Here is a 25,866-nt window from a genome sequence, read left to right on the forward strand (position 1 = left end):
CACTGATCTGGACATATAATTATTAAGGATTTTTTAGATATAAAATTTTTTGAATCTTGCGATTCTGAGCCTATCTTTTATGTTTTGAATTAGGAATTCATAATGTACAAGATTTAGTTTGTGGTTTTCTGCCTTATTTTGTGCCATTAAGACTCATTCTTTGTCTCAGAAGTCCTTATCATTTTGAACTCAAACTTACAAAATATATGGAAATTAAATAATCTATTGATTATGCGTGGAGCATATCACACTCAGGAATTTCTTTTACATTTAAAAGGGGACTTCTAGGAAACCTTTCTATTGTCTATTTTACAAGCAGGAATTTATATTTTGTGGTAAAAATAATGCACACATACCCACAGAGACTTTTTGTTTAAACGTCTACAAGGTAATAAATAAGGATATAAGATTATGCCAGAAACCTTTCGTTAATGATTTCTGGTTGAATATATGTACTTACATTTCATCCTGAAATTCCACCAAGTGATATTAAAGAATAAAAAAATGAAAAACACGTAGTAAAAAGGACAAGAAGTGTCAACAGTTTTTGGAAGATAGAACATAGACAGAGGATTAGCAAGTGACTTAGCAAAGTGGAAAAACCTTAAAGTTTTGATCATGCAGTGGATTCCACTGTACAGATTTGACCTATAAAACCCTTGGAAAGTCAAGATTTAGAGGTTGAAGGAGTATGTGAGGTACAGGTTGAAAATGGTAATGAACTGAACAATCTGTTCAAGGGGCAGTTAGACTGCCCCAGGCTCTCCCTTTAGTCTGTGCAACCAGACTTCTCCTCTGAACAAGGAAGACTCTTGAAGTTCAAGTCGCATGAGCTAAGTTTATGACTGCATGAGCTTTAAGTTAAAGACTGCATACTGAAAAAAAGTCAACATGTTATGTAGACAGACCATCAGCTCCTTCCCAGTTCAGACTAAGGATGCTGTAGTCTGGTGTCTACCCCATATGTAAACTGGAGGTCCCAGAACAAAAACTTACTGATCCCTACAGACTAAGCAATTGGAAGGCACTCCCCAGTCAGCATATGTGAAGGATACCAGCTGACCACTAATGAATTACAAACTGCCAATCAAATCTTAGTTTCTCTTTGGTATGAAAGGACAACATTTATGAAGGACTTCTAAAGAGCAGCTCTAACAGGAAAATCAGAAATAGAAAATTTTTCAGGACATTTCCACTAGCTGTTCCCTCTGCTTGGAATGCTCTTCCCAATGTCTGCTCTCTTTGCTCCTACACATCATTCAGAATTCTGTGCAAATGCAAAATAACGTGATATCTTTTCTTATTATTATCTCTAATATGGTGTTACACTCTCCCTCACACCCAACTCTTGGTCATTCTAATTTCTTTACTTAAGTTATATTTCTCGGTATATTAATCACTATAGATATTTTGATATATTTATGTATTTGTTGTACATTTCCCACACCTCAAAATGAACACTCATAAGAGTAAGGACTTTGCCTATGACACATAGTAGATCCTTGGTAAATATTGTTAATACTGTTTATTTATCTGCTTAATTATTTAGTAAAATAAGTAACTTGCATGAAGCAAAAACAATGTAAGAAACATAATTTTAAAAGACTACATATTCAGAGAACTAAGAAAAGTTATAGCCCATAAACAATTCAAAAATATTAACTATACAAAAGCAACAATTAGAGAAGAATTAACTCTTAAAAGTTCAAAATATTACAAATTAAAGGTATAGTTCAATTTAAGTGTGGGAAAATTGATAAAGAAAATTACTTTCCAAGTAAAAGAAAATTTTGGTAAAAAGAAATGTAAGCTATGAACAATAGAAAAGAAAAAAATAAGAATGTAAGAGATTAATCCTGGAAGTCAAATGTTGGACTATTAGGAATTCTGATAGTAACAGAAAAAGTAGAGGGGAAGGAACAATGAAAGATATAATGCAGTTATTTTCTAGAATTTAAGGAAAGGGCTCTTGGATGGAAAGGCCTTCCAGATGCTCTATAAACTAAGTGAAAAAGAAACTCATCAAGGTATTGTCTTGCAGAATTTCAGAACTTGGAGCTGAAAAGATCTTCAACATTGATAAACCTCAAAAACATAATATGAACCAAAATAAGTCATAGAGTATATATACATTGTAAAACCTAAAAAACAGCATTTTATATTATTAATGAATATGTAAATATTCAGTAAAACTACAAAACACTCTCATGAAAGTAATAATACCAAAATCATGATAGTAATTTTCTGTGGAGAGAGAGACAGAAATCATATTTAGGAGGATTACATCATCTATATGTGTAAAACTTTATTTAGAAAATGACTTTAAGCAAAAATAGCGTAAGATTTAATGAGACTGAGTGGTGGGTATAATGATATTATTATAATATGCTCTATGCTTTTTTGATGTTTTTGAAATATTTCACAGTTTAAACAAAAGACACAAGGGACCAGAAGAAAGAAAAGAGGTCACATAAAAAATTGCAGGAAACAAATTTATCAGATATCTTAATTGTAAAACTAGAAGATAATGGAGAAATATCTATCCAGCAAGAGAGCAAACAAATGAAAAAGGAATTGATTGATTCTGAAGTGTTAGATCATGTAGAAATTCATATTGAATGAGTACATACAGTTCTATAGGTCAATTTAAAAATACTAGTGACAGTGAAAAATATGCCACAAAAAATGAAAAGGAATCAAAAATAGAAATATAAGTATAAAAATCCCCAAATATTTGAAGATTAAACAACAAATTTCTAAATAACACATCAGTCAAAGAAAAAATCTCAAGAGAAACAAAATTATTTTGAACTAAATGTAATGAAATATCAAATTTTGTGGGATGCAGTGAAAGTGCATAAGGGAAATTTATAGAATTGATTGCATGTTTTAGAAAAAAAGAAAGATTTAAAATCAATAACCTAAGCTTCTACCTTAAGATACTTGAAAAGAAGAGCAAATTAAATTGAAAATAAGCGAAAGAAAAGAAAAATATAAATTAGAAAATAAATAAATATAATTGAAAACAAAAAATCAATAGAGAAAATCAAATGAAAAGATTTTTGAAAAGATCTTTGAAAAGATCAATAAAATTGATAAGCCTTTAGCCAGCGTAACTAGGAGAAAATTAGAGAAGACACAAATTACTAATATCAGAAATGAAAGCAGGGGCAACACTACAGATCCCATGGACACTGAAAGGATAATAAAAGAATATTATTAACAACTCTATGTCTACAGATTTGCTAACCTAGATGAAACAGGCACATTTATTTAAAGTCACAATCCTCCAAAATTCACACAAGAAGAAATTTGAATAAGCCTACATCTGTTGAATAAATTGAATATATATATATATATATAAATTAATAAAATATATATATATATATATATAAATTAATAACTTTTCAAAACAGAAAGCACCAAGCCCACACGGGTTCATTGGCGAATTCTATCAAGCATTTAAAAGAGAAATTATTCCAATTTTCTGCATTCTCTTCCAGAGGATAGAAGCAGATGGAAAACCTCTTAACTCATTCTATGAGGCAGCATTAACCTAATACCAAAACCAAAGACATTACAGGAAAAGAAAACTATCTATCGATACCTTCTGTAAATACAGATCCAAATATCCCCAACAAAATGCTAACAAAATGAATTCATCAATATACAAAAATAATTACATGCCTCAACCAAGTGGGATTCATGTAAGTCTAGTTCACCATTCAAAAATCAACTAACACAATCAATTAACAGACAATGTTTTTTGAACACTTAGCAGGTAGTTTCAGCCACAAGATTTATCAGTCCTGAGTCAGAAACTAGTCTACTGTATCTCCCACATCCCAAGGGATATTTGAAGCCTTTCTCAATAAGCTTGAAGAGAAAAGAAATTACCCTTTCCCCACCACCACTTTATGGAGACAATGAGACTCATAACAGCTTTCTCCAAAGAAATACCCTTTTCCCATTTCCAAATTCGCTGACACACTTCTGCTCAGCCCTTTCATATGTCTGGTGTAAGTAAACATCAATATTTTCTATGCAAGATCTGCCTGGTCAATCTAGCACCTCATTTGGGAGTGAGAGTAGTTGGCATCTATTATCTTGTGGCTCTACCACTGAGACTGAAAAACTCCTTTTCCACCATTCCTTTCTGTTAGGATTCATCTTCTCTCATGACTTGCTGAATAATAGAATGTGTTTGATGCATTCTTTTTAGCCGTTCTCTTCCCGGAAGACAGCACTTGTCCATGTCCTGCTGATAGCTCCACATCTGTGCATGTGATTTCAGGTCTCTACTGCAGAAACTTCCTTTCCTTCCATTTGAAGCTGCATGTCATCTGAACCTCGTCTAACAAGTTGTTGACTTACTCTCTTCATCCTTTAATAATCTGCTAATGATATTTTCTAAGAAATATTCTGACCAACTTTGCAGTAAGAGTTGGCAAGGTTGAAAAGATCCTGATTTTCTAAAAAAAATAATGAGGGAAAAGTAATACTGTGTTTTATTAAGTAAAGGTCTTAAATATTTTAACACTAGCCACAATATTATGTTCAATTTTGCCAAACTGATGTATAATTTTAATATTTAAAATGTGTTAAAGGTAAATATTCTGAGAAAAAAGAAAATAGCAGATTTAAAATAAGATGAACTTCACTTGATAAAATAGTTTAAATCACTCCCTTTGTAATATTTACAAGTTCTAAAAACTGACTCTCCAGTGTTACAATTAATGTAAGTCATTGATAATTTTACCAATAAATATGTTTATTTATATTATTGTAATGAGGCAGAGCTTCATAAATGAAGTCAATAGACATAATTTTCAGGTGGGACTGATAGTTTTACCTTAGATGCTTTCTTTCTGCCTATAAAATACAGCAAAGGGAAGGGAAAAAAACATATTTCAAAATGAGAAACTCAAAGCCAGTCAGTCCAAATAAGCTAACTAACATTTATAAAATAATTCTCATTCCTTATAAATTGCCTTTTTGCAGGAGACAGACCTAATCCTGACTTTTAATATTTCAATGCACCGATCTTGGTGGATGGAGAATGGACCAGGATGTACGGTGACATCAGTGACACCTGCCCCCGACTGGGCCCCAGAAGACCATCGCTACATCACGGTCTCAGGGTGTTTTCTGGAGTACCAGTACATAGAAGTGGCTCACAGTTCCCTCCAGATTGTCCTCGCAGTAAGTGTTGACAGCCAACCATTCCTTCTAGTGCTTCTGGAATTGTTTCCCTTCTGCACAAAGTCAGTGCACACAGTCGGAACCTGTGGGTAAAATGTGGCTGTTTGCTTTTCCTAACTAGTGCCACCTTTAATAAGAATTTGTCAGGTTAGACCAGCCTGTACCCTGGACTGAATGTGCTGATTTTCTTCAACGATCAGTAAGTAGACTTTAGTATCATCACAGCAGTTTGTGTAAAAACTCCAATCGGTCAAGGTTCTATTATTTGGCTTTTCATAGACTTTTCCAAAGATGCTGGAGGGAAGATCAGAGAGTTTTCACAACTAACATGGTACCATACCCTAACTTACAGGATTCAATGGTTATCTTCTTCCTCGGTGTTTCTTTCTGGCTGTGCTGCTAGTCCTTGGAATTTTCTTCTCCCTTTCCTCCATCTTCTTCCTAGATTTCCCCCAGGTACTACCCATCACCTTTTCTGACCCCCTTCTTTTTACAAAACAATTCATCTTTTCCATAAATTCTACTTCTAGACCATCATGCCCCCATTTTTCATAGTATTATGCTCATAAAAAACCCTTCCTCTACAAGAAGGCAACAGAAGTTAGAAATAGCTCCTTTGTATTTATATATTTATAGAACATATTTGTTTATTTCTGTGTTACATGAAACATATTATTTACCCTGTATCACTATGGAAAGAATATAAATAAACATACCCCTTTCTCAAGAACTTCCACTAAGACTAAATGCATAATTTTGTGGGATTCATAAAGTCAAGGCAACTTTATTATACATGTCTCCATTTATTTATTACAGATTGTGTATGTGTAGATCTATGTAATTTTTCTTAGACTCCATGTAGATCTGCAATTGATGTGCACAGTCTTACAACTGTTAACAACAAATAATACAAGTGGAATCTGCTTTTTACCTCTGCCTTTAGTTAATTACTTTGAGAATGATATTTACTCACAATTCTCAAATAATAAGACATAAAAGGTTCTGGGTAGAATAGTATAAATTGGTTCATGTAAAATTCTTCTGGAATTAAAAAAAACTATATGGGGGTGTGTGTATGTTAGATTATGTAACTAATACATAGTTTTAAATTTTTTTAAATGATAAATATCTATGTAACATTTATACACACACACATATATAATTACAATAGGCTATGTATGCTATTGCTAGTAAACACTTCCAAAATCTCTATGACCAAAAATCACAACTGTTTATTCTCATGGGTCAAGAAGAATCATTGTCACTAAGGAAACAAGGCTGGTGGTAAAGCCATCATCTCAATCGTCATGGGGTTGCCATGCCAGAGAGCAAAGGCAGATCTGGAGTGCCTACATTGGCACGAAACAGCTCCTCCTTGGGAGAAGCTCATTGTTTATAGCTCATTTTCTAGAACTAGGCACCCAGCCCCACCCAATCACAAATTGGCCAGGAAGGAGGGAGAACTGTAAATATTTGGAGAGCAGCATAAATTCTACAATATATGAATTATGTTCTTGGCTAAAGCAATGAATGATCTCTCTTGAATCTGTCCAACCTGAAGCACTTCTTCATATTTTTTTTAAAAAACCTTCTAAAATAGTTTTAAACTCTAAAACTGTTCATTTTGATTCTCTTAAAGTAAAGATAAGTTAGATTTGACGGGGTGGAAGTAGTCATTTCATTATTTAAAATTCATTTACATGAAGTATTCACTCTCATATAGGAAAAGTAAAATATTTCTGGTTTTTGGCGACAGATAAAATGTCTTCATGTATGTGTCAGAGAGGAGTCTTAGGTAAATGATCCCCTCCTTGGAACTCCCTTTTTTGCTGTACCCACACTTTTTGGAAAACTTCCACTCGTGTGTTAGGGATGCTGTAAACGTATAGTTTGTTTGCATAGCTGGCTATATGTGACTGTTTTGGAGAGTTATTTGAATTAATGTGTGTATGTATAAGCTATATTCACAGACTTAATGAACCCCACATAAAGTTTTGGCTCACAGGTAATCTTCTAAAAAATATACATTTGGACACAGAAGCATATGTTAAGGCTGACATACTGTCCCAAGAAAAAATATTTTTACATAAGTAAAAGCCATCTGTAAAGACATAGAGGCTAGAGTACAAAGAAGATGGATGGCATGTCCCTATGAGCAGATGTGACCAATATATCAAGCTGCTGGCACTCACTTTTCCTGTCTACATGGCCCCCAGCTGAGTGGAGAAACAGTCTGAGAGGCCATCACAGGATGTGGCGCCTTCACCTCTCCCCTTTCCACCTGGTCTGCCTTCTAGGGGCATTCTTTTGCTATGCTGACTGGATAACCTGAAAGAGTACGTTAGTGACAGCATGCCCAAGCCAACTTCTTGGAGACGTTTCAACACATTTTCTGTCTCCGGGTTTGCTATTGTCTAACCAGCCTTGGGCTGGAAGCATCTGCCATGCAGAAAACTTAGCTAATCTTAACTAGAGTTTTGGAATGCAAACCAAAACGGGGCTTGTGTTGAACAATTTGCTCTGCCTAGTGATTGGAAGCGTCTCAATTCAACGTTCCTATAGTCATTGTGATCACTTCTGCTATCCTGTTTAAGGGCTGAAATACGGCTTGATTCTCTGCATCTCCCCTTTATGTGTTACCCAAGTCATCTTCCTGACAATTCAATGTTTTGTTCCATCCAGTGAACACTTCCTGAGTGCCTGGCCCCTGCTGGCATCTAGAAGAAAAGATAACAGGATCTCTGACCTTGAGTATGTCATAGTCAGAAATGGGCATGGTTCCTCAGGGTACAAACCAGGTGCGAACAGACACATTTCGGGAATGCAGTAGACAGAGAATACTGTTGGTGCCCTTGCTGGCATAATCGTGGCTTCTTAGTTGCATCCTGACTTTGTAACGTCAGCCAAACTCCCGCCTCTCTGTTTCACCAGTCTTTAAAGCTGCCCTCCCTCTTCTAGGATAACTGGCTTAGATCTGCTTTCGTAAACTGCTGCAGTCCCAGCCACTGCTTTTGGTTAACTCCAAATCTCTCTAGCTCTTTTTCTCCACCTTCACTCAGCCTCTCTTTCACAGCTTCCTGACCCCCGGCAAGCCTGTCACCCCATTGTTCTGTTTTCTGCCAATCAACTGCTAGCTGATTTTGAAATTAGCATTTGCAAAGCCCACATTTGCATCACACATGCATAAGATATCTCCCATCTCCAGCCAAAGGAAGACGAGTATAATATCCATATAATTGGGAAGAAGGGCCATTAATCACACAGCCTCCGACCGAGCAGAAAGGACTGCCAGAACACCATAATGACGAGCCAGGTGTGAGATTTTGAGTTTCTTCTCCTCCAGGAGCATTTTCTTCTAGTTAGGATCAAATATCGCATTCAAAAGGAATACAGGTGTGCAGTTTTAATAAACCAAAAATTAAAAAAAAAATTCATACTTACAAAACAGATAAACTAAATGTTTGGGGAGAGCCAGGGAGGAGATTAACTAGAGAGATGGTGATGTTCACATTATAAAAAAATTAATCCGATTTCTTCAAACAATGTGTGATGGCAACTGCACGGTTTACAAAATGCATTCAAAGGAATTAAATCTTTTGACTTTGTAACAGTCCTGTGAGGGCAGCAGGACAGATTAAAAACCTTCCCCAAGATTTCTTAGCTAGTCAATAGATGGACATACTGACCTAAGTTTTTCTCTGGTACAAAGGAAAGGAAATAGGCTTAGACTTGCATGCCAGCATCAGCTGCTGGATAACAGATTCCCGGAACCCAGAAATGCAGACTTCTTCAGTAGCAAAGGATGCCATGATTGATTAGCTATGTCTGCCACGAGTGAGGGGAAGAAGGCGTGTAGATACCTGATATTTATTAAGCACACATTATACCTCACCTCCTGTAACCAACAAAATGAAGAGGGAGTCTGTTTTACAAAGAAATATAATAAGTGAGCCATTAAAGGAAACTTTTATTACAATAATTGAAATAACTATATTTTGAAACATGTATTAAAATTCCAAATAACTCGTCAGAAAACAAAAACAAATACTTAATCCCTTTTTCTCAAGCTACCTCCAGAGGACCAGTATCTCTAAATAGAATATGAATCTCTCCAATCAAAATTGCTGGGCTCTGTTTTCCTTTATTTCCTTTACTTCTGACGCACTTCTAAGTTCATAGCAGATGGACTATTACTTTTTTTTAGGAGACCAGTGGAGGATATTGGTAAAAATATAAATAATCTGACTATTTCCCACAGCCATTAAAATTGGCTTAGGGATTGTATACAAGTTATCAGAGGAGTCATGGAAGACTTTAAAAAAGGTTCTGATTTGCTGTTCATAGCTAAAAATAGATTCACTGTCAAGTTTATGCTTCAGTTATTTCTATTCCCTACTCATAACTCTTTGTACTTTGTAAAGTGCATAAAATGATGGAAATCATTGTTCAACATATTGTGGTAAAAGATTCTGAAGGTAAAATATGTGCCTTTCAGAAGGATGGAGTCACTGATGTTTCCACTTATTCCCAGTTAATGATACACGTTTGCCATTTGGTTTCTAAGACTTGCCTCGGAATGCCATTGGTAAAGAATTCACAAAATTTTGAATGCCTTTATCCAAGTTGCCTTGAGGTCGTGTGAGAATGGCACACAGTGTTTCTCTGGATGTTGCTGAAGTGTGTTACGCACGCATGAGGGTGAAGGATCTAATTGCTCACGCTAAATTTTACTCCTACAATCTGGAAGCACTTATTCTTAGAGGTTTGATTGTCAAAGATTTGGGTTCAGGTCTTCATGTAGCCTAGAATATTGTTATTAAAGTGGTAAATATTAAATCTAAGCTGTGAACTCCTTTTAAAGGGCTAGGTGGGGCAATGGTATGAGCTGCTGCCCAGCTATTGCTGCATTCAGAGATGCAGTGGTTGCAAAGTGGATATACTTTGTTATACTTATTTGAGTTGAAAAACTAAGATAGATTTCTTATGACAAAAAGTAAGTTTGATTTGGTTGATTTATTTCACAGTGAAAAATGATTTAGCCATTAAGGTTGTGTTATTGGTTTTTGCCATTTTTCATAACCTAAATTAGCCAGACCTATAGCTCCATAGTTCGATAAAAGTACACTCAAAGCACATATTTTTTAAATTGACATAAAGTATTACATCAACAAATATACTGAAATTAAATAATATTTCCCACACACTTTTTATATACATCATATTAATCTAGGTGCCTCTAAGAGGAGTTAGGAGTGTAATGGTTGTTTTATGTCTTGGTGGTATTTTTTGTATATTGCCCAGAAGTTACTGTTGCAAATTGGGCAATTTCCAATTCTTTGCTTTCATTAAAATGGAAAGAAAACCTAATAGATTGGTCAGTTGTTAAATTATGTGAAATAATTTTTATGATAGATAAATATGTAAATGTGGGACCCAATTCAGAAGGATTTGCAGAAGCTGGGTGATGTCATTATAACAAAAGGCCTTCAATACTTGTCTGTTTTTGAGAGAACAAGACTTTTCCATACTTAAATCTAAAGCAAAAACAAACTAGAATAGAATTCATGTTGAACTCTTCCTCATTCTAGGATCAATAAGAAATGCATTTCAAATAAATTTGTATCCTTTATGTAATAATTTTGATCAACATTTTTAATAGACTACAGTGTTTTGATCTATTCTGTAAAATAATAGTTGTGGTGATGGCTCAAATAAGAATATACTTTTATGTTCTCACTCCTTCAAAAAAAGGTAAATATGTGAGATGATGAATGTACTAGTTAACTAGATAGTGGGAATCCTTTCATAATGTATATGAATATCAAATCACCACAATGTACACTTTAAATATCATAATTTTATTTGTCAGGTATACCTCAATAAAGCTGAAAAAATTTTAAATATCAAAAAATCTCATTTTTAACATTTAATGCCTTATGGACATGGGAAAGTGATCAAATTTAAATTTATACATATTCAATTTTACACATATAAATTTATATATATATTATATATATAGTTGTGTAGAGAAGTATGATAGAATGATCAATATAAAACTTTCAAGTAAATAAACATACTACATTAGGAAATAAATCTATGGAAGCAGTGGTGTGGAAATACAAGTTCAAAAAGAAATAGAATTACATAAAATTTATGATCATTATAGAAAAGTATGTACAGGTGTTTTTAAATGAAAATAAGTGAACTCCAAATCATAGTGGTATTTGAATTCCATTAGATGTCTTTATGAGTAAATAATATCTCTCTTTAAAATATATTAATATTTATAATATGCCAAAATAAATAGCACTTTTGAAGCCATTAAAACTAATGATGAAAAATATCAAACATGAGTCTCAAATGTACATAGTTTCAAGTGAATATTTAAAAATTTCTTTCAGGATATATGGGAGCAGAAATGTTCCAAGATAATTATTCTGAAGCAGGGGCTCACTCTTTCTCTTTCTTTCGTTCTTTCTTTCTTCTTTCCCCCACAGTCCCCAAAGACAGAGCCATGGAGTGGGGAATAGGCATTTAATCATTAGGGAGGGCTAACAGCCCTGTCCCCTGTTCCCTTAGAGCTCCTACCTGTCCCCCTAAAACAGTGGTTCTAACACTGGCTGAGGATAGGAATTACCTGCCCAATTGTTTAAAGAATTACCATAACATAACGTACTTCTAGAAAGTGTTTGTCCTCAGGCATTTGGTAGGGCCTAGATGGGTATATTTCTTCAAAATTTTACCAGAAATATTAGTCCCAGACCTTTCTTTTCGTTACTGATTCATCTAACGTCCTGAATTGCACAGAAACACAAGATGTTTGGTCAGGAAGATGATTCTATATGCTAATATGTTACCACAGCTCTGGTTGTTCCGTCATCTCCTTTCTGGGCTTTCAGAGTCCTTTCCTTTCCAGTACTGCAGGCCCAAGCCTATCACATTGGTAACCTGCTGTCAAATACTGAATCTGTGTAACTACACTGTGTCTACTATGTCTCCACACTGTAGAGCTAGGACTGCAAACTGAGTCTTTTTTTTTTAGAAGCAGCAGTTGATCTTTATTTTCATTCTCTCTTTTTTTTAAATTGAATTATCGTCAGTTTACAATGTTGTGTCAATTTCTGGTGTACAGCATAATGTTTAAGTTATACATGTATATACATTTATTCCTTTTCATACTGTTTTTCATTATAGGTTACTGCAAGATATTGAACATAGTTCCCTGTACTATACAGTAGAAACTTACTTATCTATTTTATGTATAGTAGTTGATATCTACAAATCATGAACTCCCAATTTATCCCTTCCCACCCTCTTTTCCTCTGGTAACTATAAGTTTGTTTTCTACTTTGTAAAGTCTACTTCTATTTTGTAAATAAGTTTGTTTGTTTGTTTATTTATTTATTTATTTATTTATTTATTTATTTATTTTAGATTCCACATGTAAGTGATATCATACGGTATTTTTCTCTCTCTTTCTGGCTTACTTTACTTGGAATGACAATCTCGAAGTCCATCCATATTGCAGCAAATGGCATTATTTTATTCTTTTTTTTTAAATGGATGAGTAGTATTCCATTGTATAAATATACCACAACTTCTTTATCCAGTCATCTGTCAGTTCTCATTTAGGTTGTTTCCACGTCTTGGCTAATGAAAATAATGCTGCTATGAGCTTTGGAATCCATGTATCTTTTTGAATTAGAGTTCCCTCCAGATATGCTCAAGAGTGGCATTAGTGATATTGAACATTTTTTCTTGTGTCTATTGGCCATTTGTATGTCTTCATTGGAGAATTGCTTGTTTAGGACTTCTGCCCATTCTTAGATTAGTTTATTTGGTTTTTTGTTATTAAGTTGTATGAGCTGTTTATATATTCTGGAAATTAAACCCTTCTAAGTTGCATCATTTGCAAATATTTTCTCCCATTCCATAGATTGTCTGTTTGTTTTGTTTATGGTTTCTTTTGCTGTGCAAAAGCTTATAATTTTAATTAGGTCTCATTTGTCTATTTTTGGTTTTATTTCTATTGCTTGGGTAGAATGCCCTAGGAGAACATTGCTAAGATTTATGTCAGAAAATGTTTTGCCTATTTTTTTTTCTATGAAGTTTATAGTATCTTGTCTTATGTTTAAGTCTTTAAGCCATTTTGACTTTATTTTTATATATGGTCTGAGGGAGTGTTCTAATTTCATTGATTTACATGCAGCTGTCCAGTTTTTCCAACACCACTTGCTGAAAAGACTGTCTTTGCTCCATTGTATATTCTTGTCTCCTTTGTCAAAGATCAATTGACCATAAGTCTGTAGGTTTATTTCTGGGCTCTCTATTCTGTTCCATTGATCTATGTGTCTGGTTTTGTCTCAATACAATGTTGTTTTGATTACTGTAGTTCTGTAGTCTAAAGTCTAGGAGGGTTATTCCTCCAGCTTCATTCTTTTTCTTCAGTATTGCTTTGGCAATTCTGGGTCTTTTGTGATTCCATATAAATTTTAGGATTATTTGTTCTAGTTCTGTGAAGAATGACCTGGGTAATTTGATAGGGATCATAATAAATCTGTAGATTGCTTTGGGTAGTATGGCCATTTTAACAATATTAATTCTTCCAATCCAAGAGCATGGGACATCTTTCTATTTATTTAGGTCATCTTTAATTTCCTTACTCAACATTTTGTAGTTTTCCATGTATAAGTCTTTCACTTCCTTGATCAGAGTTATTCCTAAGTATTTTATTGTTTTGGATGTGATTTTAAAAGGGATTTTTTTTTTACTATCCTTTTCTGACATTTCATTGTTAGTGTAAAGAAATGCAACTGATTTGTGTATGTTAATCTTGTACACTATTACCTTGCCAATTTTTTTATCAGCTCTAGTAATTTGTGTGTGGAGCGTTTAGGGATTTTTATATACAGTATCATATAATTTGCATATAGTGACAATTTTACCTTTTCTCTTCCAATTTGGATCCTTTTTATTTCTTTTCCTTGTCTGATTTCTATGGCTAGGACTTCCATTACTATGTTGAGTAGAAGTGATAAAAGTGGGCATCCTTGTCTTGTTCAAGATTTTAGTGAGAAGGCTTTCAGCCTTTCCTCACTGGGTATTACATTGGCTGCGTGTTTGTCATAAATAGCTTTTATTATGTTGAGATATGTTCCCTCTATACCCACTTTGATAAGAGTTTTTACATAAATGTGTGTTGAATTTTATCAAATGCTTTTTCTACATCTATTGAGATGATCATGTGATCTTTTGTTGATGTAGTGTATCCCGTTGATTAATTTGCATATATTGAACCATCCATGTGTCCCTGGGATGAATCCAACTTGATCATAGTGTATGATCTATTTTATATGTTGTTGATTCTGTTTGCTAACATTTTGTTGAGAATTTTTGCATCTGTTTTCATCAACGATATTGACTTGTAATTTTATTTTTTGGTAGTGTCTTTGTCCAGTTTTGGTATAAGGGTGATGGTGGCTTCATAGAATGAGTTTGGGAGTACTCCCTCCTTTTCAATCTTTTGAAAAGGATCGGTATGAGTTCTTTGTATATTTGGTAGAATTCCCCAGTGAAGCCATCTGGTCCCGGACTTTTGTTTGCAGGAAGTTTTTTATTGCTGATTCTATTCACTTTTAGTGATTGATCTCTTCAAATTATCTATTTCTTCTTTAGTCAGTCTTGGTGGACAATATATTTCTAGAAGTCTGTCCATTTCTTCTAGGTTGTCCAGTTTGTTGCCATATCTTTGTTCATAGCATTCTCTTTTTTTTCTATATTTCTGTGGTGTTGGTTGTAATTTCTCCATTTTCCTTCCTTATTTATTTATTGTGTCCTCTCTCTTTTCTTCTTGGCAAGCCTGGTCAGAGGTTTGTACATTTTGTTTACTCTTTCCAAAAACAGCTTTTGATTTAATTGATTTTTCTATTTTTTTATCTCTATTTATTTCCTCCCTGATCTTTATTATTTCTTACTTTCTGCTTAATTTAGGGTTTGTTTGTTCTTCTTTTTCTAATTCTTTTAGGTAGTAGGTTAGGTTGTCATTTGAGATTGTTCTTGTTTTTTTGAGGAAGGCCTCTATTACTGTGAAATTCCTTCTTAGGACTGCTTTTGCTGCCTCCCATAGATTTTGTATGGCTATGTTTTCATTGTCATTTGTCCCAAGGTATTTTTTAATTTCTTTGATTTCATTGTTGACCCAGTGGCTCATTAGTAGCATGTTGTTTAGTCTCCATGCAGTCGTTTTTTTCTCGTGTTTCCCCTGACTCCCCATGGTTGATTTCTAGTTTCATGTCATTGTGGTCAGAAAAGTTGCTTGAAATCGTTTCTATCCTCTTAAATTTGTTGAGGCTTCTTTTGTGCCCGAGTGTGTGGTCTATGTTAGAGAATGTTCCACGTGCACTTGAAAAGAATGTATATTCTGGTTTGGGGGTATGTAATGTCCTAAAAATATCAACTTAAGTTCAACTGTTCTATTGTGTCATTTAGTATCTCCATTACCTTATCGATTTTCTGTATGGAATATCTGTCTAATGATGTTAGTAGGGTGTTAAAGTCTCCTACTCTTATTGTGTTGCCATCAATTTCTCCCATTTTATATTTAGGTGCTTCCATATTGGGTGCACATATATTAAGGAGTGTAATATCCTCTTCTTGTATTGCTCCTTTTATCATTATATGATGTCCTTTATCTTTTTTATGGCCTTTGTTTTAAAGTCTATTTTGTCTGATATGAGTATTTCTACCCTGCTTTCTTGTTATTTTCATTTGAATGAAATATTTTTTTCCATCCTTACTTTCGATCTATGTGTGTTCTTTACCCTAAAGTGGGTCTCTTATAGGCAACATATTTGTAGGCTTTTATTTTATTATCAAATCTGCCACTCTGTGTCTTTTGATTGGAGCATTTAGTTCACTGACATTTATAGTAATTATTGATAGATGTGTCTGTATTGCCATTTTAAACTTTATTTTCCAGTTGATTTTGTATTTCTTTTTTGTTCCTTTCTTTTTCTTTTTGCTTTTCCTTTTGTGATTTGATAATTTTGTTTTGTATTAACTTTTCTTTTTGGTTTTTGTGACTCTGTTGTAGGCTTTTGATTTGTAGTTACCCTGTTTTTCAAGTATTTAACCCATTACTTTATCTATTTGCTTTAGACTGGTAATCATATAGGTTTATACACATCCTAAGAAGAACAAAAAGAAAATCTACATTTTCTTACTCCTTTCTCCCACATTTTATGATTTTGATTTCCTCCTTTAGATCTCCATGTTTATTCTCTTAAACAAACTGAGTCTTCTGATTCTGGTCCAATGTCAAAGACTGTACAACAGTTTTCTGCTTAGGGTAAAACTGCTTGCTGCCTGCCATGGAAATGGACAGAATGTTAAGCACTCATCATGTTTCCTAGCTCCTAGGATGGGTCAACATCTTTGCTACTTGGCTTCAAATATTAATATGCTCTGCTCCAAATCTTATTCATTTGGGTAACCAGATATACAAATCTATTTGTTAATAAAAAAAAATGTGATTTGTCTTTCTGTAACATCAGAATTTATACAAATATTCACAAAAATAAGGAAAGGAGAACCACATCGCAATTGTAAACAAGGGATTTTTTCCAAGGGACAAAATTGCTTAATTAGGAGAATGAAGGTGTTAAATAGATTCAGGAAAGGACTTTTCTTGGCACAGTTGAATGCTGCAAAACATATAGACAGTGTTCCACAGAGTAAGTTTAAAACTCCAACTGGATTTATCCCTAAATAGTAAGAAATACCAAGACTAATTGATACTTCTGAAATGGGCACATGTTTACATTTCTAATCTATTCTCAATTCCTCTAGACAATAACAAATTCATTTGAACACTCCCTTCAGAACGTAACACCTTAATGTCTCAGCCACAGATGTCAATCAAGTTTTGGTAAAAATAACCCTGAACAATCAGTTATCATGCCCTTTATTTTATTTTGCCTTATTCCTGAAAGGTGACCTTGTAAATTGGTGAGTAGTTCTGTGAGTCTGTGAACAAGCAGAACGCAAGAACTTGAACAGCCTCTAAAGTTAAATTAAATCTAAGTTTGTTTGGTTTTTTTTTTGCCTTTAATATTCACTGGTATTCCCTACATGCAAATTCAGAAATATCAGGTAAAATATTCACAGTCTGGGAATAACAATCCTTAAATCTTACACCCAGCTGTATAATAAACTATTTTGTAATTATGAACTAAATGAGATAAAGTCTAAGAAATTGCCTTGAAAACAATAAGGGTGGTATTATTTATTTTCTCCTTAGCTCAGTTTCTTCCACTGCTCATGGAACATACTTTCTATTTTTTCAGGCTAACTCACAGTGATGTGCAAAAATGAACAAAATCCTACTAAGTTTACTTACTCCCCAGATACAACTGTGATTCTTAAAGCTAGTGTGATACTATTTAGTGTCCTGACACACTGGTCTACATAGTGGCAAATTTTATCCCATATCAACCATCATCATCCATGTGCAATATCTGCTTCTGTATGTCATGTCTGAAGCACTTGCTTACCCCTAAAGCATAAAATCTCTTGATCTATGACAATGCTTAGAAATATCATGGAATATAAATACCAGTGGTAGTGAGGATTATAGCCTGTTGCAAATCACCATTAATTGGATTTTCTTGAATAATATTAGATTTAAGTCAAAATTATCTCCATAAAATATTGTGCATTGAACCATGTATGATCCTATTTCTTACATTTAATTTTATAATCATAAAATTATTTCAGAACAAAATCAGTATATAAAATATAATAAAATAGAGTATTTTTTGAAAAGCATGACAAGCTTTTGAACAAAGATTACCATCTTCCTTTATCATATATAATATTATTGCCTTTAAAATGTCTTCCCAGTCATGATCAATTATTATGACAAAAAAAAATTTTAAGAAAGAAGTCTTTGATGACCATTCCCTCTTCACAGAAACATCTATGCACAGTGATAGATAGAATAATAGTAGAATGTGTTAATGTTTTCAAATAACAGCAAGGCATTCTTAAAAGTAGGATGTAAAGATGATTTATAATGACAGATATAATATGAGGGATAATTTATTGTTTAGCATGTTATACCTGAGTGAAAGAGAACAAAAATATGGGCAAGCACACTTAAGCTAAATATTGTTTACACAGTAGGAAAGAAAAGAGCCAAATGTAATATTCCTTCTCTACCTTTTGCTTTTACCTATCCTACAAATTAGATTTAAACCTGTTGTTCTCAACCCACACATCCTCCCACACAACTGAGTCTATGATTCCCAGTTCTGTGTTTCTCTTGCCTATTCCTGCCCTTGTGGCTCCATGGCTGCATTTGTCCTGACTCTATTTGTTCCCTCTGCCATTTGTCCCGACTCCCACCCATTGTCAAATTCCTCGCAAAGAGCAAATCTTCGAGTCAACATCACATCTTTCCATATACGTATGTTTTCCCCTTGTCTTCTTCTCCTAACAATTCACAATATTTTATTTTATTGTACTTAATGAGGTGGTTCTTTCTCACATGATTACTTTGATTAATGCTAACTGCAAATATGGCTCCAGCCATGTTAATAACCCAGTGCATTTCTGTATCACTGAATTTTAGAAAAATATTAGTTATTTGATGGCTGTAAGTCAATATTTTTTCAAATTTTCTTTAGAAAACCCTTTCTAGTGTTACATTTTACTTGTTCATCTGTTAGATTATAAAATCTGTTCCTCACCAGCCCATTGATGTTAAGTAAGATTTACAGTAAACAATGCTTTGCCAAAGGTTAATTGTCCTGACGCTGTCATCAGTGATCCCTTTGTCCCAATTAGTTCATATAAATCTTGAAATTTGCAGAGTGTTTTTTAAAGTTTCATTCAATGGGAAAAGTCTAGAGTAGTATTAATGAAAATATAAATTTGTGTATCATTATTTTAACTACAGTGTGTATTTTCACATACAAATTATTCTATTATGTTCACCAATAATAAAATAAACAGGATTAACTCTGAATGCCCTGCCAATGTGACTCTAATGATTACTTGATCATTTAAGTTATGAACAAAAAAACTTTGAAAGCCCTGTTTAAATGTATCTACTTGAACATTTACCTGAAATGAATCTTCACATTTATTTTCCTTTTGTGATCCATTACAGTTTTTTTTTCCCCTTTAAACCCCATATGCTTACAGATGTTAATCTCCAGAGAAGCATAATGATTCTCCCAACAAAGGCAGTTTGTTGCTTGGCTTTGCTTGGCTGAAGCCCAGTCAGAGGCTTTGATGACAGATAGTCTGCTTGTCAGCTTTGCTTCATGAATCCAAAGAAAATGGAACTTATCAGAAGCTGAGCCTCGAACACTGCCGGTGCCTCCGTTTGGGCCCTTCCATGCTCGCTTGGCAGAGGTCTCAGTCTTTCATCATGCGGTTCACTGACAGAAGGAGAAGGGAGCTGTTGCACTTTTAGGTGCCACTCTGCAGACTGCTATAATGCAAAATAAACAAACAATATATTTTTAGGGCACCACCTGCAGCAAGCAGCTGTACCAAACAGAGCAGAACCACGAAGGATGTGATTTGTTCCATTTAACGTGAAGCCTTGAGGTTTGAGAAGAGAGGGAGGAAAAGGTTCTATGTATACAACCCACACATCCGCAATTTAAACTGAAGCTGATTTTCTTTTTTAGATAGGAATTGAGGTATCATTATATCTCTCCCCCTTCCTCACCCGGCAACCTCTGGTTGAAAACAATTCTATTATTGGGGTTATAACTGTTAACTGAGAAAATCATTTTTCTCTGCCAGTAAACTTCCTCTTCCATTCAAGGGCAATTTTCTCTCAGAGCAACCTATACTTAAATGCCAACATCTGCTGTATCTAAGCTGTATACAGAATGGTGTCTGGCATTTACATGATGCCAATGACATGATTAGATTAACTCAGACACTTGGCTTACATAGAATTTTCTTCTTATCTATAGGTTTCATCTATTTCAGTCCTTCTTTGGAATCTGTCTGCCTCTCTAAACATGCCACACAAGTCCAGAACACTCTGAAAGCTGAACTTCTAGCTCATATTATAATTGACAATCAGTCTTTGTATTAACTCCTCTCTCTCCAGACATAGTGCATCATGATAAAATTCTATCATGTCTGAGTACCTAGAACTTTGAGGCTGATGCAAGGCATATTTTTAAGTACTTGCTTTCCCCCCAGATTTAGAAATCTCCTCATTCTCTTAATGGCTATTGATTCTGACCTCAGAAACCAAAGTCACCATTTCATTTTGAGTTCTAGGTGAGCTGGGGTAAACATAATTAAATTATAGATGATTCTGGAGGCAATCCAGGTAGTTACAAACTGAGGTCATTTTAAGTACAGAAATAGTTACTTTTAATATTAGGTTGTCCACCAAGAACTATATAATAACTTTTCTTTTTTCTTGACAATTAACACATTTTAAAGAGAGAGAGAAAACTCCTCTGAACATTTGAGAGGTGAACTAGAATACCATTCTTACGTCTCCCACCACTGATTCGTTTCTTAAATGTAGAAGGAAAAGTTTGTTATACATTTTTTTGTGCCTCATTAACATCTTTGGTAGGACTTGTAGATATTGCTCTAGGACTCAGAGAGATTAGATGAAGGAATTACAAATCGGCAATGAGGCATGATTTTAGCTAATAGCAGAAATCAAATCTTGTGAGCCAGGAAACTTAAGTTACCTTCATTATCATCACTGTCATCATTAAGATGATGACTTTTAAGAGTATTGGGCACAAAATAAATTCCTGCCAAAGTGTCTCCAAGAACGTTCATGTAGGCACTGTTTCCATCTATTTCTAACATATTAAAAGGAATTTTCTGGAAAAAAATCCGAAACTAGGTTTTGCTAAAGTATGTTTGCTTCTGAATCCTCAACAGTTGTCTTTCTACTTTACAACAATGGGGCAGTGCTTTTCACTGTATGTTCTTGAAACTTTGGAAGAAGGAAAAGAAATATCTCCAGTTCCAAAGAACAGAAGAGGATCTTTAATTGTAGCATGTTAATGTTACACAAAACTGAACATCAGATTGATCTTGAATGAGTAATTACAGTATATGGAACCTTTCGGGGCTCTCCGGCAAATAGTAAAACAAAAGAGAGAGCATAAGCCTTCATGACTGCGGAATCTTGTCCCTGTAGAGTCTAACTTAAAAATGAGAGCCTTGTCCAATAACAAACACAACTCTGCAAGTATGTCCAGCTAACTGATTTTTAGTCTGCCAATCTTGGAAAGTTCTCTCTGAGTCAAAATGTACTTTGATTATTTAATTGAAAATATATGGACATTTCATAACACCAAGACCAGAGAGTGGATGAAGAGTTCAGCACATTCAGTGATTAATTTTGCCCCCATAACAACTCAGGCCAAAGCTGGGAATCTCCAATTCACTGAGGGATTTGCTCCTGTATTCCACAAATGGCATTGTTCACTCTGGCTGAAAAAAAGATGGAAAATCATATCCTCAAACTCCTGTCTCAGCAAAGTTTGCCCAGACTCCAATTCAGCAAAAGAGAAACTTGCAATGACCCTTCTGGGATAAAATAGCAGGCCCGTGATGCAATTTGATCACAAATTACACCCATGATGTAATCTCATTTCACTTTTATTTTGCTGTATTTTGTAATCAAAGGGAAAGTCTTTAAGTAGATAAGAAACATGAGTCAAAGGAGATTAAATAAAGTGACCTCCAACTAGATGCTCTCTGTATTAGTCATTTATGTTCAGTGCATAGGGATCTCGGGAAGAGTTCAGCAAGATTTAATTACCTTTATTAAAAATGTTGGTCATTCTTCAGGTCCTTTCAGAAGGGAAAAAAAACCTTTACACATCTAGTGCCAGCTTTATATCAGGTCCCATTTGGAGATTTACCTAAAAAGTAGGCTAGCACTGGCATTTTTCTTTCCTAGGCTCCGGGCTCATCCTCAGCATCATGGTACAGCCTCCTTTCTCCCTTTGTCCTTTCCTGTTACCACCCACCCTACAGTGCAGCTTGCTGATGCCCCCAAATGCCCACAGGTCAATCAGGAAATGATCAAAACGACAACAAATCCTAATGTAGCTCTCCTCTCTAAGACCTTAAAAGCTAAGAGAAGTTAAACTGAAAAGTTTCTCCATAATCTCAGAATGGGCATTGTTAGCCTGTTTCAGTCTATTTCCTTAGTTAATAGGAAGCATAAGAATCTTTCCATACGCTTTGCAGAAATTCAGGTTTTACTTTCTGTGAGCTCTCTAGGCATACTCTGTCCATTTTTCAGATTAAAAAAAAATATTCATTAGTTTTAAAGCATATATTCTAAAAAATCATCTTTTTGAGGTTATTATTCTTCCAGTCTTTCCCTTATCTTTTAGCCTTATGTTTCCTTCCATCATGCCAAATATTTTATCTTGATGTGGTCAAATTTATCAAATATATTCCTTTAAGGCATGTGTTTTTTTTTTAAACCTTACTTAAGGAATATTTTACCCAACTAGATATCTTAAAAATACACTCCTATTTATTCTAAACAAATATTCTAAACATTTGCTTTTCACATTTACCGTTTTAATTTATCTTGAATTTACTTTCCGTTTTTAGTGTGATGTTTGAATAACACCCAATTGATTTTTTTTCCCATAAGAATAGACAGTTGTCCTAACATCGTTTAGTGAACAATTTTTGTTTCCCTGCTGATTGCTAATTCTATTATTTTCATTTAGCTATGTGCTTGGGTTTGTTTCCAGGCTCTCTACTCTGTTCTGCTGCTCTGACTACGTCTGTATTTATGCCTGACTTCTTTAATGATTATAGCTTTGTAGTATGTTTTGATATCTGATAGGAGAACTCCTCATTCCTTGTTTCTCCTTCAGAATCATGTAGCTCTTCATAGGCTTTCATTCCTCCATATGAATTTTAAATTAGTGCATCAAGTTCTGTGAAAAACAGTACTGGAAGTTGCACTAACTTTCCAGACTGATTAACGAATAAATAATATGATGTTGAGTAGAGAGAAATTCTCTGTGTCATTATTGATTATTCCAACTATGAATGTCATACCTTTGTAATTTTCACGTCTTTTATATAGCAATAAATTTAATAATAATCTCCATTAAAGACTAGCACAGCTTTTATTGTATCTAGCAGACATCACTAGGTATCTGAAATGTTATTAGAACTATGAATTTGATTTTTTTTTAATTCTATTACTTCTTACAACTGTACATATTGGGATTTAGAAATAATTTTGATTTTATGCTCAGCAACCTTCATGAACTCTGTCATGTTCTAAAAGCATGCCGAAGATTTTCTTGGATTTTCAATGTAGGTGGATATAGCAAGTAATGATAATAGGTTTCCTTCCTCTCTTTTCCTTTGACTTACATCTCTGTGTGGTGTTCTTGTATTTGCCAGCGTGATAAAGAATTGTAGATTTAATAGCAGGAATCTGGCATGTTTGTCTTATTTTGGCTTTTATTGTAAGTGCTCTAAAATTTAGTATTAAGGATGATACTTGCTGGGGTTTTTTTTTCTGGTATTATACTTTGTCAAGTCAAGTTTCCTTCTCTTCCTTCTTTGTTAAAAATAGTTGTGAAATTATTGTACATTTCCATTTACCTTGATGATCATATAATTTTTTATCCTTGAATCTTTAATGTGGTTAATTATGATAAATTTTCTAAATTGAACTATCTTTGCATTCCTCAGAAAAATCAGGTATTTTCATGTTGTTGTTGTTTTGTTATAAATAAATAAACTATGATGTTTTATTTGACACTTAATCTATGTTTATAGATTAAATTATCTATGATTTTCTATTGCACAATCTGTCACTGTATTAGTATTAAGGTCATAGTGGAGTCTCAAAAAGCATTAGATTTCACTTCCTCTTTTTCAAAAACCTAAAAGAACTCATGTCACAATTTTCTGTATATTTGAAATGTATTAAAATCACCTGAAGAAAATTTGTCCTGCTACTTTTGTTAGAAATGAAATAAAAATGCAGACTTCTTACTATGAATTTCATATATCTAATTGTTATATATATCTTCATACTTTCTATCACTTCTTGAGACTACAGAAATTGGTAATCTATATTGTTCTAAAAATTTTTTACTTTATTGAAATTCTGAAAATATTTGGCAAAATATTTTATACTATCTTATTTTTTAAATATGCAGCTCATACGTAATGTTTTTTACTATTACTGTGTATTTTTCTTTATTAATACAATTTATTTGTATCAGTCTTTCCAGAGGTCTATTATTTTTTCTAAATTCTCACCTTTTGTTTTCTTAATTATATATACTTTTAAGTTTCAGAAAATTTGCTTTTAGCTTTATTATTTACTTTAACTTTTATTGGATCTTTTCTGCCATTATTTTTCCAGTTCCTTGAGGTGTTATTGTGTCCTATTATCTTCATATTTTTCTAATTTAAAAATTTTAAGGATAATTTTAGCTGCTTTACCAAAGATGTGTTATATAATAATGTTTTGTCATTCAGTTCTAAGCAATTTATAATTTACATTAAAACCATCCCTTAGTTTATGCCTTAATTTGGAGTTTGTGCTTTGGGTTTTCAAACATAAGGGAGGTTTTTTTTTTTATTTCAAAACTTTTATTTTATTTTGGTCAGATAATTTTTTCTTTGATATTTTTGTTCAGCCTACATGACCCTACAACATGGTCAATTCTTATAAATGTACCATATGTGTGTTATTTTTTTTTTAGATAATGTGTATTAGATTGGATGCAGGTTTCTATATCATCACTATCATATACATTTACTTATTCTATTGTTTAAACCTTTGATACACTCTAAATTTTTTTTTAGTTTGCTTAATATATCAGGTGTTGATAATTTGCTAAAAGCTTATACTGTGTTTATGAACAGATTGTTTTTCTTTACAATTCAGTAATGTTTGCCTTATATGTTTTTAATTTATTTTAAAATTCTAAACATGTAACATAATGATAATTTCTTCATGGATTATTTTTTTTATCATTATGAAGTGGTTCCTTAACTATTAATGTTTTCATATTGAATTCCTTTGGGTCTAGATTTAGTATTACCACATCACCTTTTTCTTAATATTTGCTTACAAACCTAAATCTATTACATTACTTTCAATATCATGGGCATTATACAAATAGTATACAGCAGGATTTTAAAAGTCTTAGGAGTTACTGAGATATTTATCATACTTACCATCTCCTTTTGTGTTTATGATTTACTATGATTTTCTTTTGTTGTTTTTACTTTTTTTGACTGCCTTATTTGGATTTTTTGAATTTTACATTCTTCTTTTGTTCTGTACTTAGGGAGTTATATTTTCTAACTTGCTTTTATTAGTGGTTAGACTATATTTTACCCTGCATCCTCAGCAAAGCTGTATATAAACAGTACATATACATTCAGGAGTAGCATCTTCCTGAATAATACAATGCATTTATAATGCTCTAAGTTCCCCCAAACACTCTAACCTTCTGTATCATTTGATTTGCTGTCTGTTATTTTATATTTACTGTATTTCTATAACTTTTCTAATTCACTATTACTTTTATTATTTTTAATTCTGTATGTTTTCCTCCATGTTTTGAAGAACTCTGCCTTGTATTGCTTCTTAGT

At 33.5% G+C, this 25,866-nt stretch overlaps 1 protein-coding gene across 1 annotated transcript in view; it reads left to right on the forward strand.

Moving 5' to 3' along the window:
• NKAIN2 (sodium/potassium transporting ATPase interacting 2) overlaps positions 1 to 25,866 on the forward strand; it is an 865,819-nt gene that overhangs the window by 714,134 nt on the left and 125,819 nt on the right. The window contains exon 5 of the mRNA XM_072965826.1: positions 5,002 to 5,202. Within this exon, the coding sequence (XP_072821927.1) occupies positions 5,002 to 5,202 (201 nt within the window). The remainder of the gene's footprint in view (positions 1 to 5,001; positions 5,203 to 25,866) is intronic.

The sequence above is a fragment of the Vicugna pacos genome, chromosome 8 (assembly GCF_048564905.1).
Source record: "Vicugna pacos chromosome 8, VicPac4, whole genome shotgun sequence".
Classification (NCBI taxonomy): Eukaryota; Metazoa; Chordata; class Mammalia; order Artiodactyla; family Camelidae; genus Vicugna; species Vicugna pacos.